General features: G+C 37.4%; 1 protein-coding gene across 2 annotated transcripts in view; it reads right to left on the bottom strand.

Annotated features, from left to right (window-relative positions):
- Positions 1-17,909, bottom strand: part of LOC126416289 (trafficking protein particle complex subunit 11) — a 128,693-nt gene that overhangs the window by 68,836 nt on the left and 41,948 nt on the right. For both annotated transcript variants that reach the window (XM_050083943.1, XM_050083952.1), the window contains exons 9-12: positions 12,842-12,920; positions 12,716-12,770; positions 8,001-8,208; positions 7,705-7,907 (exon numbers count right to left, since the gene is read on the bottom strand). In XM_050083943.1, coding sequence (XP_049939900.1) covers positions 7,705-7,907; positions 8,001-8,208; positions 12,716-12,770; positions 12,842-12,920 — 545 coding nt within the window. The remainder of the gene's footprint in view (positions 1-7,704; positions 7,908-8,000; positions 8,209-12,715; positions 12,771-12,841; positions 12,921-17,909) is intronic.

A 17,909-nucleotide genomic window follows, 5' to 3' on the forward strand; every position in this document is an offset into this window, starting at 1 on the left:
CCAGACAGTTGCCCTTCCAACTACTGAAAAGGCTGCTGCCCCTCTTCAGGAACCACACGTTTGTCTGGCCTCTCAACAGATACCCCTCCGTTGTGGTTGCACCTACGGTACGGCTATCTGTATTGCTGAGGCACGCAAGCCTCCCCACCAACGGCAAGGTCCATGGTTCATGGGGGGGGGGGGGGGGGGGGGGACAGGCATTATCTTGCTGAAATATAAGCCCAGGATGGCTTGCCATGAAGGGCAACAAAATGGAGCATAGAATATCATGGGCAACAAAATGGAGCATAGAATATCATGACATACTGCTGGGCTGTAAGTGTGCCACAGATAACAACCAAAGGGTTTTCCTATGAAAAGAAATGGCAACCCAAATAATCACTCCTGGTTGTCGGGCCATATGTCTCCAGACATTTCTTTGCTCATCATCGGGGCTCAATTCGAGGAACTCATCACTGAAGAAAAATCTACTCCAATCAATTGAATTCCACACTGAAGATGTTGGACCTGTTTAGGAATATATTGACCTCTACCTATTTTCTGTATGGGAGCCAATTTTAAGAGCAGAGAGAAGATGTAGATATGAGCAGCCCTCTGTCTCCAACGGTTGCCAATATATTTGTGGAGAGATCTGAGGAGGAAGCATTAATGTCTAGATAAAAACTCACATTTCTTCATGTATGTGGATTATACATTTTTCATCAGGCCACATGGTAGAGAGAGGCTTAATGAGTTTCTTCAACACCAAGTTCACCATGGAACTGGAAAAAGGTGGCCTGCTGTTGTTTCTAAACATTCTCATCAAAAGGAGAACAGATGGGTAGTTTGGCCACAGCATGTACCGCAAACCCATACACACTGATTTATATTTGCAAACCAGTAGCTGTCATCATCCAACTCACAGAATTGGAGTTCTGGAGAGAATGGTCCGCAGGGCACACACCTTGTCAGACCCAGATAGTTTAGTAGCAGAAACAGAGCATCTACAGTTAGCATTCTACAAGAATGTAGACACAGCCAAAGAGATTCAGGAGGCACTTCAATGACCCAAAAGAAGATTGAGATAATGCAAATACTGTGGCATATCTACCCTATGCAGGACCTATTTCCGTCAGAATCAGCAGGATCCTCAGGATGCTAAACATCAAGTGTGTATTGTGACTGACTAGCAAGATTAGGGAATTTTTGGGGACTGTGAAATATGGCGTGGGACTAGACAACTAGGAGTTTATCATATACCTTGCCAATGTGGCAAGTCTTAGATTGGCCAAGCAACCAGGGCAGTGGACATGAGATGCAAAGAACATTAGAGGCACACACAACTAAGAGAGGCAACTATATCAGCCACTGCCATGCACAGACTGGAGCACAGACTGGTATTCACTCATTCCATGAATCATGATAAAACAAGAGTTCTGGCACAGACTTCCAGACACTGGGACAGTGTCATAAGAGAGTTGACAGAGATAAAGGTGAAGGAAAACCTCATGAAACATGACTCAGTAGAGCCTGGGATCCTGTGCTGGAATTGCTGAATAGGTGATGGAGTCAGCAGAAGCACTCCACAAAAACAAGAACTGAATGTGTGGACATGGGAAACAAACCCCAGACAGAGCACCAAGGGCACCAGGCCAAAGATGGAGTACCTAAGTTTGTTTCCACTGGAACTGACTGTAGAGAGGGAGACTGCAGTTATAAATGCTGGATCTGTTCCACTTGAGTAGTTGTCTCAGGTAGCACCTGATGAAGATAATTAGTTATGTTATCAAAATATCGCACAAGAATGGCAGTGATATCAGGTAGAATACCCAACACTTCAAAGATGTCAACTATGTTTTTTCTTTGCTGACACCTTATAGTAGTTTATTGTTTTCATCTTTGATGCCTCTCATAATTATCATGGAATGAATGGTTTTGACATAATGATTCTGGCAATATGGTGTATGTGAATTTCATTCATTACCAAGTCAGCTTTATAATCTTTTAAGGTCTGATTAGAGTCAATGCTGAATAACATCATTCAATAGCTTGGAAGTTTCTCACCTCTCCCACTCTGCTCAATAAACACACACCCTAATGTGGTTGAGTTCTGACATAATGTAGTCAGCTGGGCCAATAAACCAGTGCAAGTTTATGTTTGTGTCTGTGTTCCTGCAACCAGCTTAGCAATAGTTTCAGTCTTGTTTACGTGACTGTCACAACTACTCACTGCAGCTATTTGATGAATTGTTACCCTTACTCTTTCCAGTACTTACATTCCATCACAGACTTTCTAATAGCCATTATTGTATACGACATTTTTGTGTATGATTGATAACAACATTTATATGGCAGTTTACGTTGATCATTTTTTATTGGCACACGCTTTGTACTCAGTTGTATTCAAAATACATGATGCTATATAGGATGTAAACAATAACTGTTTACAAAGTACCCTGTGGTGTAGGTGAAGTCATCATGAACTAATTGATACAGGACCTTGTGGCCTATCAAGCTGGAAAACAGGTTCGAACCGGCATATTAAAACCACCTCAGCTACAGCGAATATGCATCATACAAGATTTTGGCCAAACTCATCCTTGAATATTAAAAACCTTCTGTTCTTTTATTTACAAAATGTAAAAATAGGTGCAAAATGTTGTAAATTTTAGTACCATAAAATTATTAACTAAATCTTTCGTCTGACCTTCTCACAATGGAACTAGTAGGCTTGTATGGGTTAAGCTTAAATTTATTTGTAAATTTAATTAGTTTTTGCATAATGTTTACATGTGTAATTTTTGAAAACGTTTCTCCTGTAGAACAGTTGCTTTTTTATTAGTTGAGAATGAACATAAACAGTTGCAACTGCAAGAAACTTCTTTTTTTATGAGATTACCGGTTTCAGACTGTTTTAGACCATCTTCACACCTCACACCATGATGGTAGACGGTGTCTGTGAACGGAACAGGTGCTATGACTCCACGAAAGCTAACTATTCAAGCGTCCAGTTGGCGTTCGTGGAGTCATAACACCCGCTCCATTTACAGCCACTGTCTACAATCATTGCGTGAGGTCTAAAGATGGTCTAAAACAGACCAAAACTGGTAACTTTATAAAAAAAGAAGATTCTTGTAGTTGTGACTGTTTATGTTCATGTTTACATGTGTCTTTTTCCTTTCCTTGCCCTCACAGAGAAGTGTAATTTAATAATGTTAATAAAATAGCTGACTAAGCTGGTGGCATAACAGAGTGAGAGGATACCGAAAATCTCATGCAGCACACATGCGCTGTAGCTTATGTGACTTCTGCAGGCCAATTTTAAGCTGTTGGATTAAAGTGTACTGTATCAAATTTCCTGCCTCAACTTCCCCTACGTCACTGTGGTATGTTAAAAACATACCCTGTTATATGAAGACCCTGTTATATGAAGACCCTGTTATATGAAGACATATGACACATTGTCAGTCATATATCTTAATATTTTTCACATTGCAACCATGTGCTATGCAGAGTGCTGAAAGTATGTCATCAATTAACCACGGACCTGATGATCCATTCACTTCAGCATATTTCCCATTCACACTGTGCTTATGGTTTGTTTTAAGTTGCTTCACAATGATACTACCCTCAAAACTGGCCAAAAGTAAATGAATCTGAATGAAGTTTGCAGCTGTAGGCAGAACTTAGGACTTTTACAGCATCTTTGCAGAAATTTCCCTCTGCTATATGGCTTGTCTATTATTGAACATTTCCTTTCCCAATGACCTGATTCTCACCTCATAATACACCTGCTAAATTTCATCTCATCTTTAAGGTCAAACATATAAACAGATTAAATAAGAGAATTCTTTTTGAAAATTGTAAGATTACAATTTACTCAAAAAACTGCAAATGGTCTCAGTTCTTACAGTATGTGGGTCTCAGTGACCTGCCATGCTGCCTCAACCTTCCCAAACCTTTCCCCCTTTCCTCCCTGAGGAAGGAATTAGCAGTTGTGAAAGCAGAGAATATTTTTTTTCTTCTTTTAAAGGCAGCTTTGGAATTTTGATCCTGAAGGTTATTTCTGGCCTCCCATTCTAGTCCCTTATAATTCTATATTAGCAGATTAAAACATACAACCATGGGAATAGGAATGTCTACAGCTTATGCTCTTTTTTTTAATTAGCTTTATAAAGTCTCAGAATTATCAAGATATGATATGGTTCAAAATCATGACTCTTTGGACCTTGTACACTTTTAAATGTTAACATTCTGTAACAATTTAATCCCTTCACTGACATTAAATTTACATTCTTTGACTACATCCTACTCTACACCTATAACTCCATTTATTCTCCAAAAGCCATTTGAGGTATTTAGCACAGAATACAATTGTTTCTCATTATAATTAATCCCACCTTCCACTTCTGCACCATCAAATGATGAGCGGGATAAACAACTGTTGGTAAGCCTCTGTAAACGTTCAAATTTCTTTGGTTTTAGCACATGCCCATACGATCAAATGTATGTAGGAGCAAATATCTTGCTTCGCTTTCTTCAAATAAGCATCCAGAAAATTGTAGTAGTAAGCCTTCAAGTGATATGCAAAGCCTTTCTTGCAGATGTTCACATGCTGAATAAAACAAACATGTGGCAAAACACATACAAGTATTTCCATACTTTTCTCTACTATCTTTATTTGGCAAGGGTGTCTGTGACAAAATAATTAAGAATGATTTGGTCAGTTTCATTCTTCATAGATAAATTACATTTCTATAGTATCCTTCCACTTCCTTTCCATCTGGCTTCTGACCTTTCTGGAACTACTTCGGTGTAAACTTTCATATTCAAATTGCTTCAGATGCTTATCCTCTTGAGATCTTACAATTATAGCTTCTTCAAGTGACTCATTGCCAATTGTGTGAAAAAAATAACAGTTCTTCTAGCTGCTTAAGCACAATGTTACCTTTGCTTACGTTGAGGGTAAACAGCTTGTCATTATATAAGTGTCAATTCATTAGTAGTCCTCAGTAATTGGCAACAATTTTCTGACATCGCAACTTCCTTGTACAGTGTATACAAAAGGGTCACAGCTAATTAGCCTACCAGAGTCCTCAGTCTTATCTATCAGGTAAAAAAAAAACATGAAGAATAATGATTACACACAAGGGGTACACCCAAATAAACTCTCATGCAAAGAGATTTCTGCATATTGCGAACAATGTACTAAATGCCTTTGTTATGAAGTCTTAAATTCCCTCACAAAGTATGTAAACTTTTCTTGTGTTCACTAGGTGGCACTACAGATCTGTGCTGAGTGCCTTCTAAAAGTCAAGGAACGTGCTATCCACCTGAAGGCCGCTATCTGCTGCCTTCTGCACCTCACGGACAAACAGAGCAGACAAAACTTCATGTGTCCGCTGCTTGCAGAATCCATGTTTAGTTCTACAGAGGGAAATTTTTGGTCTCTGAGCATAAAAGTTTCTATCCTTGGGGTTCCTGTTCACCTAACTGAGAGGAGGGAAAGAGGCAGTGCTCCACACTTCTGTCCACATTAAGCCCATAAAAAAATTTGTGGCAGTTTCATTTTAACGATTGTCACCCATCTTACATTCTATTACCTTCAATTCCATGACATGCAGATTTGTTTTGAAGAATACCTTCACTAAGTATATCCCTCATATCACACATCCTTTTTTAGTTATTATCTGCGTAGACTTGAGTGCAAACAAATCTCAACTCATAGCCTAGTGTGATATCAATATGGGTCAAAATCAATTCAACAGCTCTCATTATCCATCCAACTTCCCTAACACTTCTCTTTTTTTCTTTTTTATAGCCAGCAGCACAATAAATATCACATAATGACACGATTATTAGAAAGATTCATCAGAATAGCCGCTTATAACAACCACTCTTTACTCATCAACAATGCAGGAAAAGACAGATTGCTACTTACCATAAAGAAGACATGTCAAGCTGCGGGCAGGCACAATTAAGACACACACACACACACACACACACACACACACACACACACACACACACACACACACACACACACAAAGCAAGCACACCTCATGCACAAACGACTGACAACTCCAGCATCTTGGCCCGGAACGCAACATCTTGTGGGATGCAAGCGGCAAACTGGAGTAGATGGGGAAGGGATAGTAGTGTACGGGTGGGAAGAGAGAGATGAATACTGTCTAGTGGAGTGTAGGTTGAGGCCTCAAACTATGATAACATACTGTCCGCACATCCTCCACCCAACAGTTTCCATTCCCTCTGTCCTATCATCTTCTCCCCATTCTCATCTCTGACCATGTTTATTTGCAGCCCTCTGCCAACACTTCCGTCTTTCCCCACTCCTCTCCTTTCTTGCTCCTTTTTTCCCCACTTCCCTGCTCCACAACCTCCTGATGTCGTGAGTGTTGGCAGTCTAGTCCCTGCACACCCCACCAGACAGCTTTCGTCTTTCTCCCCACTACCATCCCTTACCCTTTCCTACCCCTTCCAATTTGCTGCTTGCATCCCATGTGATGTTGCATTCTGGCCCAAGATGCTGGAGTTAGTGGTCGTGTGTGTGTGTGTGTGTGTGTGTGTGTGTGTGTGTGTGTGTGTGTGTGTTGTGTGTGTGTTTTGTGCTCGCTTTTTGTGTGTGTGTGTGTGTGTGTGTGTGTGTGTGTGTGTGTGTGTGTGTGTGGTGTGTGTTTTACTGACGTAGGCTGTGGCCGAAAGTTGTGTCAGTGCCTTTTAATTGTCCTTTCTGCTACTTGATGTGTCTTCTTTACGGTAAGTAGCAATCTGTCTTTTCTTACAATGCTGATATTGCTACCTGGAGTTTTCATTGTTTAATCTTTATTCATAACAGATCATTTCAGCATTTATGCCATTGTCAAGTACCTGTAAATACAGTTTGTGTGTGAATGCGAATGTCATTTATATTAAAGTTTCTATATTATACTCACACCTAGAATGATATGACGTCCATATTATGTCATTGGTGAACTGTCTTACAACTGTCACTGTTTTGATAACTTAAGTGAATCAAGATTAGTTATTATAAGCAGATATTCTGGTGCATCTCTCTTATAACTTACTCATTAATTTCTGCTATGTGGACGTATGATGTATTTCCCTAGTACCTAAGGGTATACTGGTCATTTGCCATATCTCTGCTGCAGTCACATTTCATATTATTACTAGCACTGGTGCCTCTTGGACCTTTTTAAAAGTGGCACAGTTCACAAACAGCAAAAAAATATAATACAACATTAAATTACAAAATACCTCAAGGCGTTTTGCAAAAACCTGTTTGGTTACTGGTTTGTGCTGAACAATATACACAAACATTTTCATAAATGAAGATGACGTTATTCTCAAAATCAAATTTTCTATGATGCAATAATTTTTTAACCTGGAAACACTATCCAACTTCTTCACATCAGATGTGTTGTAAATTTTTTAAGAATAAAGACTTCAATTAGTATAAAAATAAGAAACTGCACACACAAAAGCAAAATAGCACATCTCTATCAAGCAAAGTAAGACTCCAGAAATAATCTGACTATTACTTCCATTATCTTCAATGATTAAATGAAAATAAATGTATTTATTAATATGGCAAATTTTCTCACCAAATTAGATATTTATTTTCAATCAGGTAAAAACAAGTCAAAGTTCAGACTACAGGCTGTGACATCATACTGTTTATAAATTAAAGTACGAAATTTTTGGCACCTGATAAATACTTCAATAACAACATTTTCATCAGCTTGATACTTGGATTTTGTGAAGCGTGCTCTGCTTTCAATGCAGGATGTAATACTGTTCATTTCTACAGTGACGGTAAGAAGTTCTGCTCTGGATGCTTTGCTCCAGAGATCTTTTGCTCGAAGCCCTTCTTCAGGTGTTACGTTAGGCTCAGGATCAGGAGGTAACTTCTAAAAGAAAACAAACAGTAAATAGCCTGTGAAACTGAAAACAGATTTACTGATCATTACACTGCAGTAACAAGTCTATGGTTTGATACAAACCTTCAGAAGCTTTTCTAGATTGTTGTGTATCCTTATTTTTTCTGGTAAGGGAAGCTGAGTTGTAGCAGCCAGTGCTTCAAGGGAAAGTGTGATATAGTCCTGAACATTAGCCGAAAGATAGGCACAATTCAGTGCACGAGTAAGAATGTTTGTGAGCAAAAGCCACCATTTCTCACTCCGATAATCCCATAGCATGTGTGAGAGTAAGCTGTTAACAGAATTAAATCTTGTGATACAGCACTGTTACATTTTAAATACACTTAAAGTTCAAGTCTATTTATACAATACTGCTGAACTACTCAGAGAAATTCATAGAGCTAGATTTAAGTTTGCAGCATATATGTACCATATTTGTGACATCTGATAAAACAGTGCCACGTGGTTCACTCACTTTCACGTTTTATTTATACTGTATCATCAAATTAAGCAAAAAACAGAGGATATCAGTCACACAAATCAATCTCATTTAATGCCTACAGAGGGAGTTCACATGAAAGTAGAGAGCATATTATATTTCATACAGGAAACTGAATTTTATATCAGTGTCTTGGGAATGAATACTAAGATAATTTTGTAGTCAGGCAATTTATCATTAAATTCAATACACATGTAATTCAAACTGTGTTGACAACAAAGAGCATTTTTTGTCACCTCATAAAATACACTAAAAAGTCAAACTTCTATGGATAGCTTGAACTATTGATTTGGTAATGAAGAGGAGTGAGTGAGAGAGAGTGTGTGTATTTTATGTGTGTGTGTGTGTGGGGGGGGGGGGGGGCTAAAAACTGTAGCTGCAGACCAAGACTGGAATGCAATGCATATGCTCACAAGGATTTAGACTGCAATAGTTAGGCACAGATGAAACTTGCATAGGACAGAACAGCAAGGAGAGTTAATAGTTGTGCCTAAAAACAGTGCAAATGAATTTCTGCAAATATCTGACCAATAATATGTAACTGATGTAGAATATGTTGGCAACTGGGGAAAACAAGAGGAGCAGTAGATAATAATTTCATGCCAAGAAAAACAGTACTATCAAAACAGTTCGCTGATGAGAGAAACATATGGAAGTTGAAAGAGTGTCACACTAAAATTTGAAAGGAAACCACAAATAGAATGAAAATGCAAACGTGACAATTTTTCCTAAAACAAAAATGTCTCTCTCTTCTTTCTGAAAATCATAGTTCCTCAGTTTTTAATGAAAAAGGTTGCTTTGAAAGGATATCAGCTCATAGCACCAATTGCACACTGACAATTGCCACTGTTGTACTGCTTTTCCAAACAAAACCACCACACTACCACAGTTCAGAACAGCCCTCATAATTGTTCAAAAACATATAGCCCACCAGTGAATGCTACTGACTAATAATGATGATACTGATTTGCTCATTTTATTCCATGTATAATTATGCACACCCTCTGTAAATAAACTAATTAATCACTACATCTAGCAGTCACAAATTTTGCTCATACTCCTTAAGATTATCAAATGCTTCTTGGAACTCATGAAGTACTTGCATCTACTTGACTGCCTCAATTTAAGGCTTTTCAGGATGTCATGTGAGAGAAGTGCGAGTCAGGTGTCACACGATCAATGTTTTTGGAATTCATGATGGTTGACATGGAGGAGATCATTCTGTTCAAGATACCTTATTACATTTGAACTCAGAATACGTTTTAAGATTCTACAAAAAAATCATTGTCAAGGATACCAAATGGTAGCTCTCTGGATCACTACTACTAACCTTCTTGTAGACAGGTGTAACCTGCACCTTCTTCCAACTACTCGACATAGGTTCCTGTTCGAGGTACCTGTGATGGATTAAAGTTGACAGACAGATTAAATTGGGGCAATATTCCTGGCTTTTCCTTCATAAAGGAACATTTGAAAATCGAGTTATGCAATTCTGCTTTTGATTTGCTAATCTCAATTTCAGTTCTAGTCTCATCCATAAGTGACTAGGCACTAACTTTGGTGTCACTAACAGCCTTTACACACAGGCAGAATTTCTTTCAGTTTTGTAAAATATTATTTGACAATATCATGCTGTTGCTGAATGCTTCATGCATTGCTCTCTTGACAGCCAAATTTGTTTCATTCAGCACCTATCTATCTATAGCCACGTGCTTTATTTTCCTTATTATGCAGTAATCCCTGTTTCTTCAGAACTGTCTTCACACTGACTGTATACCACAAATGTTCCTCTCAACACATATTGTTCTACGGGTTACATTTACATCTAACACATGGTCAACAATTCTCTACAACTTTAGCAGTAGTTCCTCTACATGCTCCTCTGCCAAGATAAATGTTTCAAGTTCCTAATTGAGTTGACACTATTGCTTCTTTATCTAGTCTGGGAAAACACACACACACACACACACACACACACACACACACACACACACAATTACATCGCATTTACACTGAAATAATACCGCTTGTTTTATCCCTAGTTCTAACACTAACATTTTTCATCTCTGGAAATGGAGGTACTCTGTGCTTGCACTAATTTAAAAATCTTTGATCTAACAAAATTTCTTTGCACCATATATTTATCTTCATACTTGATGTTGGCATAACTGCCAAAAACTGGTTCATGTAGCAAATAATTCATACGATAGGAAATTACACCAGTGTTTCTTAATGTATAACATGTTCTACCAAGAACCCATGGAACAGTCAATCAATGCAATATATAAATCTCTCTACCAATTTTAGGTGCCCTTTATACTTTGGTGATCATTGTTGCTTCAACTGCCAGATGATCACTGATACCATTTTCAATGTGTACATACTCACTTAGTTCACATCTATTTGTTGCCATTAGATCTAATATATTTCATCACAAGTGGGGATCTGAACTGTCCATTCTAGGTTGTTTTCGAAGAAGGCATTTAGTAATATTCCACAGGACATCTTGTAATGTCCAGCACTAACTAAACAGTAATTAACCCAATAGATAGTTGGATTATTACAGTCTCAACTGATGATTATCGTATGATTGGTAGCCTTATTTACAAGTAAACTGAATTTTCCACTAAAGTTTTTAGTTACATCATGTGACGAGTCTTGTGGCTGACAAAAGTATGCAATTGCAATTTTAGGCCCAAACCTGATACTGAGTCTTGCTCAAATTGTTTCGCTTGAAACTTATTATTTCCAGCTTGGTGGATTTGTCTTTCTTGTCTGCTGCAGCTACTCACTGTTGCCTAACATTTGACTGAAAATTCTTATTTTATCAACATCTGCTTACTTTTTATATATTTGGTTGTAACTTGCCTACAGGTGACCATATCACGCAAAACTTGAGCAGCCGTTCTCTCGCCTCACATAAAGGTGCATAAGTGGCAGCTCTTTGGCATTGTTGAACAAGATATGGAACTGGTGTAGCACAGCAGGTAAAGGCATGCTCATCTCCAAATTTTTCGAAGAACCAGCGACACATAGGTGTGAAACCAACTATGTCATTTCACTATTGATCGTAGAACTCCTTACAGTATGGAACAGGAATCAAGAGAAGTAGCACTGCTGAGCAAAATTTAATCTACATGAAGTGGGAGAATCAGAAAAATGCCATCATTATAGTGAAGATGAAAAGAAGTAGCTGTGGGGATGATGCATGGCTTGCATTGTTATAGAAGGATGGAAAATGAGAACAGGACAATTATTCAAATAAATGTGAATGTTCAGAAACCACTAATATAATAGATTCTTGCTGCAAAGTTTATGTGATATTGTATGTTACATGTGAAATAATTAAGAAAGGTGAAGTACTAAGAAAATGGCCACCACAGGTAACTAGGGTGATGGGTGTTGCAGGGAGGGTCAAACTAAAGCAATAAAAAAAACACCAGATTCTATATTTTACAACAAAGAAAAAAAATTATATGCATCTGTACTCAAACAAGAGGAATATCTCAAGCTTAATTTTTTTAAATTAAAAACAATGGTACTCCTCACAGGAGTATCAACAATGCAGGAAAAGATAGATCGCTACTTACTGTAAAGATAACACACTAAGTTGAAGACAAGCATGATTAAAAGACACTTACACGCTTTTGGCCTCTAGCTCAGGCCAGAATGCTGAAAGCTTATGTGTAATTGTCATAATTGTGCCTGTCTGCAATGTAGCGAGTTATCTTTAAGGTAAGTAGCAATCTATCTTTTCCTACAATGTTGTTACTCTGAAAAGTTGATTTGTGAGTGATCAATGACAACATAATTAATGGCTCTGAACACTACAGGAGTTAACATCTGAGGTCATCAGTCCCCTACACTTAGAACTACTTAAATCCAACTAATCTAAGGACATCACACACATCCATGCCCGAGGCAGGATTCGAACCTGCAACTGTAGTCAACATAATTAATTTTGAAGATCGTACACTGTAAGTACAGGAAGTTCAAGAGACAATTTATCAGCTTTACAAACTGTTTCAGAGAAAAGAGGTTACAGTAAATCATGAGAAGCTTACAATACAAAGCAAAGTGTAGGCATCCTCCCCTTCCCCCCCCCCCCCCCCTGCCACCCCCTCCACCCCCCCAAAAAAAGTTGGTTTTGTTGTTGTCATGATAGAAACACAGTTTACTAGAAGCATAATGAAATTTATAATATGCTGAGTAAACAAACAATTTAGCATCATGAAACGAAAAAATGCATGAAAAGTTAAATGTAATATACAATTAAGTAATTATTACTAAGTTGACTTACGTCAGAGCCTTTCCATAATCTTGTGAACTGTAGTATTCATCAGCCATCTGGACCACTGCAAATACCAGAAATAAGTTTCGAACTTCACACACATTTTTTACACAGGTAATATCTTCATTTACTCACCCAGTTGTCTTCTCATTTTTGGGCATCTATATGTTTTAAACTGTGATATTGCACTGCTCAGAAGTCCAATAATTAGCATCTGAAAAAAATTAAACCTTAATGAAATCAAGAAAGACTGATGTTACGTAAGACACAGATTACAAGAGTTACACTTTTCACTAAAGCTACACACAAGAAAGTGCTTTTAATTCAGAGCCATCTACTTAAAAAATCAGCGTAATAATATGAGCTTTGTGGTATTATTTGACTTTATATGCAAATACAGTGTCTACCTAATTACCATTTGAAATGGTACATTCACTGCAGTTCTTGTTTATGTTTCCTCGTTAACTTAGAATAATGTGATGTCTGATGTCATGGAAAGTTAGTCTGTCCGTCTTGTAAGCTAACTGGTAGCCGAGTACTATTTCACTTCAATCATCATCTTCATAATTAGTCACATTTGTGATAGAGTGTTCAAAAATGATTTGCACTTTAAATTTCTGATTCTAGAGAAAGGTACTGTACTTCACACTTTGCATTTTTTGTAGACCTACTGAATTGTATTATAAGAATTTCTTTGAGTTTGTTGACAACAGGGAAACTGATAATGGGAACGAGAGTACAAATTAAACAACTTTACTTCTATGCTGCTGGAGTAGGTATTCCTCTACACTAATTTGTAAAATGATTCTAAGAATTTTAAATTTTAATATTGTTGGTATACATTATCTATTTATTCAAATGCAATATTAAGAATGTTAAATATTTTAAATCTATATTACCTATTTAAAAAGGTTTTCATTAATGTTTTGTTTTATTTTTAGATCTGAAGATGATCATTAAATGTGACTGAAACTAGTTCTCAAGAATGACTAATTACAACTGAGACTGTTACAATAAATATTTTAAAGAATCTATAACAGTAATGAAAATATCTAATCTATCATTTATGCTTCTTCTTGGCTATTTCTAGTATACCACATACACTACACACTGGGTATATCATTAGTGGACTGGAATAGGTGACGTAGCCATTTCACAGAATGTTAACATCAGCAGAACAGAGAGGGCTTCTAGCCTTACAAAGAGATATAAGGATATGTGTTCCGCAGGTTGATAGGGGAAATGCTCCATTCGGTCTTAATAATGCACAGTAGCATACAGTCAAATATTATTGTTGTCCCACATCGGGCATTCTCGACACACACTGCGACAAAACTTTTGCCTATATTGGGTTATAACAATATATTATCATCCCAGTGAGACATACTATATACAAAATTAGTAAATCAATACCAATTAAACATTATACATGGAAATATAGGATGTCATCAGTGATTGCAAAACATGTAGTGATTTGACCAGCAGCATTACATGTGGTCTGAAAGGGGTGTTGGTGTGCTATGCAACAGCTAATGGTCTGGGTGCCTGGTTACCACTTGTTGAATTTGAGTTCAGTTCTGCCATATGGCCAATCTTTTTTTTATGTCCCTGTCATGGCGGGCGCCAACAGCCTTTCTGTAGTAGCTTCTGTCTCGTCTTGATGAGTACAACACTGTTGCATGTAATCTGTGGCCTTTAAGAGAGCTACTGTAGGAAAAGATAAAGACTGTATCACAAGATTAAAAAAGAAATTATTATGAAAAGGACAGATTGCTACTCATAGTAAACATGACACACTGAGTTGTAGACAGGCCCCAATGAAGAGACTGTTACACATTGAGCTTTTGGCCAAAGTCTTCTGCAGAAAAGAAGACAGGTGCAGAAAGCTCTCATTATGCTGTCTGCAAGTCAACACATCATCTTCATGATGAGTAGCAATTAAGCCGTTTCACAATATTGTCGATATTCCAACCTAGACTTTCCTTTGTTTAATTTGAAACAAAATTCATTGAGATTATTTTAAGGGCATTTGTTTTATAAGAGCAGGAGATTATTATTATGATGAAAAGTGAGCGAGTTTAGATTATTCAGACGTCTAACGAAATTTTGTCTTTTACGAAGCTCATATTTTAAATCTAGGAGAGAGTAACAAACTGAATAATTATTCACTTCTTTGGCATGACTGAAATTGGTAACAATATACTTTTTAAAACTTATGCACTCAAATGCAAGCACCAAGCTGAAGAGCAATACTTTTGCCCTTTCATTCAGTAGCACTAGAATTCGCTATCACTGGCAATTTAAAAAACAGTCAGCCAAATTATGTTTCCAAAGAGAATGTTTTGTCTGTACGCATAAAATTATTTACAGGAGTAGCAGACAAACCGAGAAAGCAGATGCGGGAAGGGGGGGGGGGGGGGGGGGAATGAAGAGCTAATAAATTTTGATCTCTAAGTAATATTACAAATATGCTGAGAAAAATATGTCCAAATATTCAGTGTAATGAGTCTGTATAAGACATTTAAATTCCGTCACACAATAATTACTAAAATCCTGTTGGGCATGTATAATGATCTGAAAAAGATAACCAGGTACAGAACGGCAAGACCATCCAATCGACAGGACAAGTGTAGAATATCATTTCTCCAGTGGAAATTATGGTTCATTTCTCCCAAATTTTGAAGGAAAATAGAATTCTGCATGTATGAAATTATAAACACCAGATGGAAAAATGCACAATGTTTTGTCTTATTGTAGCCTCATAGTTCTACTAAGCAGTTTGACAATTTTGTAAGCTTTGTGATGTCATCAGGTGATAATCCTGTTGTGCTAAAAGTTGGTGGGCATATGTGACATTTGTGTGACAGACATAACAATAGAAAAATGCATCAACATCATCGATTTATCACTACATTCCATGCATAAAATGCAGTCACTTGCATGGACTTCATGGGACCATTTCAAATGCATAGTCCCCAAGAAATAGAATCCAGGTGGCAAATAATCCAGGTGAAGTAGTTACCTCCCTTTCTGTTATGAAGTTATTTGGACAGCCTACTCGCGAACAGTAACAATGGAAAATGCTATAACAGCTTCTGGAAAATGGGACTCTTCCCGAGTAACAGACATATACTTAGAGACAATGACTTAACAATACACCAGGAGTTTGACATACTAAATGCAAACAACTGATTAAATATGGGTCCAAATGGTATCTGGCCAGCACTCAACATGAGCAACCCACATCAAGAGCCTCAGCTCTAGTAAAATTAACACATTCTGAATCTGTTAAGTAGCTAATGTCATCTCCACACAGGGAATGTTTGAAACAATTCAAAGAGAAGGAAGTTGTAACAGACTCAAAGGAGACAGAAGTGGAAGTTTTGCTCTTGAAAAAGGAAAAAAACCACAGGAAACAATCTTCCAGGTATCAAGAGTCTGATACAAATTTAAGTGTGGACAATGCTCCAGATATACAACCTGATAGAGAAGACAATGAATGCATATTCTGCACTGGTTGTTTCTCTGAAGACTCAGAGAAATGGGCACAGTGTATGGAATGCTATCCTTGTGCTCCTGAAGGATCTTAACTTGAAAAAGAGCTTCTGTGTGCTCTGATTACATAATAAATGAAGAAAATGTTTGAGAGGCACCAAGGAACAGAATATTACTGTTTTTAGCGTTTATCTGCTCTTATTCTCTACCTCCCTCACTTAAACCTCCGTTACTTGCGCAAAAATTCGTGACATTGTCACTCGCGCGGATGACTGGTGTCACCCACAAAGCTAGCGGTCTATTTGTACACTTTGAACTTTACGATTTTTTATTAAGTCTAAATACAGTACATTTAGAACAATATCTTCAGCTGAATTACTGACATTACATTGTCCCTCTTGTTGCTTACCGATGTACGGTTCTAAATTCAAATTACATCAACCAAAGCAAACACTTTCAACCCATACTTTGCTGGTTCACTAGGAATATATTGCCTGAATGGGCAGCTCCCTCTAAATGCCAAAAGCTGTTCGTCAACAGTAAGATATTCACTAGGTGAAGAAATATTTTGGCAATTGTTCGTGAATAGTTCAAATACCTCTCTGATAGCTATGGTAGCAGCCAACTTGTCAATCTCTCAGCGAACACCTCTATCACGGATATTATCAAACCTCCGCCATTTCAATAGAAACCTGAATCGGTTTTCACTTACTCATAAATAACATGATTCAAGTCCGTTTCCCTTTGAGTTATCCCACAATTTCAATATACTCTTCCTAGAACATCTCAGAGATCTACACAGATATAACAAACCAATGAAAGCTCTGATCTCTATCGCATCAGTTTCTTTAGCGTCCCTTTCCCTAGAAAAGTTACCATGAACTTAACAGATGTATATATTAGTGCATGTTGTGATAATGCTTATTACGTTTTCATCCAAGAACAAATTCAGAATTTCTATTTCTGTCTTTTTTATACGAGCTTGTTTTTTGGTCCAGGCAAATGTGTAATCAAATTACAAGATCTGCTTCTAACACTGGTAGGATATTTATTTTTTCTCCATTTAGTTATTCCATCTTTCCCTAAAAAAAAAATGCATCCTCTTGAGTTACTTCTTCCTGTGATTCATATTCATCATTTTCTGACACTTCTTGTTCTGTTCCTCAATCATGACCGCTTTCATGAACAGAATCCTCAGTCTCTGAGTCAGCGCTATCACTGTGAGCATCTTCATCACTCAGCTCATTGAACCATTCCAGCCATACATTAGGATCTCTACTAAACTCTGTCCGAGGTTTATTGCCTTTGACATTTCTTCCACAATTTAAAAATAAACAGAATACTAGGTAACACTGAAGGTAATTGCAATTAGTTTCAATACGTTTAAATTTATACACGTGAAAGATGATTGAACCTAGGAAAGCAATAAAGTAATACAGACTTAACTTAGTTTCAGATTGTGGCAGCAGATCTCATGCAGATGACAAGTGTCCTCAAGACTATAATAATGTTTCATAAACAATTTATCTTTCGTAACTGAAAGGCAACAATGATTGGAGCTAACAGCCAGAGAGTTAACAAAAAGGTACTGAAAATGGCGCGAACTCAATCCAGCCCTGTCAGACAAAGTTGAGCGGGAAAGTCATGTGGATGAGGAGTGTCATCTGCGCGAGCAACAAAGGTTAAGGACATAATTTGTATTTTGATT

Source organism: Schistocerca serialis, chromosome 1 (genome assembly GCF_023864345.2).
Source record: "Schistocerca serialis cubense isolate TAMUIC-IGC-003099 chromosome 1, iqSchSeri2.2, whole genome shotgun sequence".
Taxonomy (NCBI): domain Eukaryota; kingdom Metazoa; phylum Arthropoda; class Insecta; order Orthoptera; family Acrididae; genus Schistocerca; species Schistocerca serialis.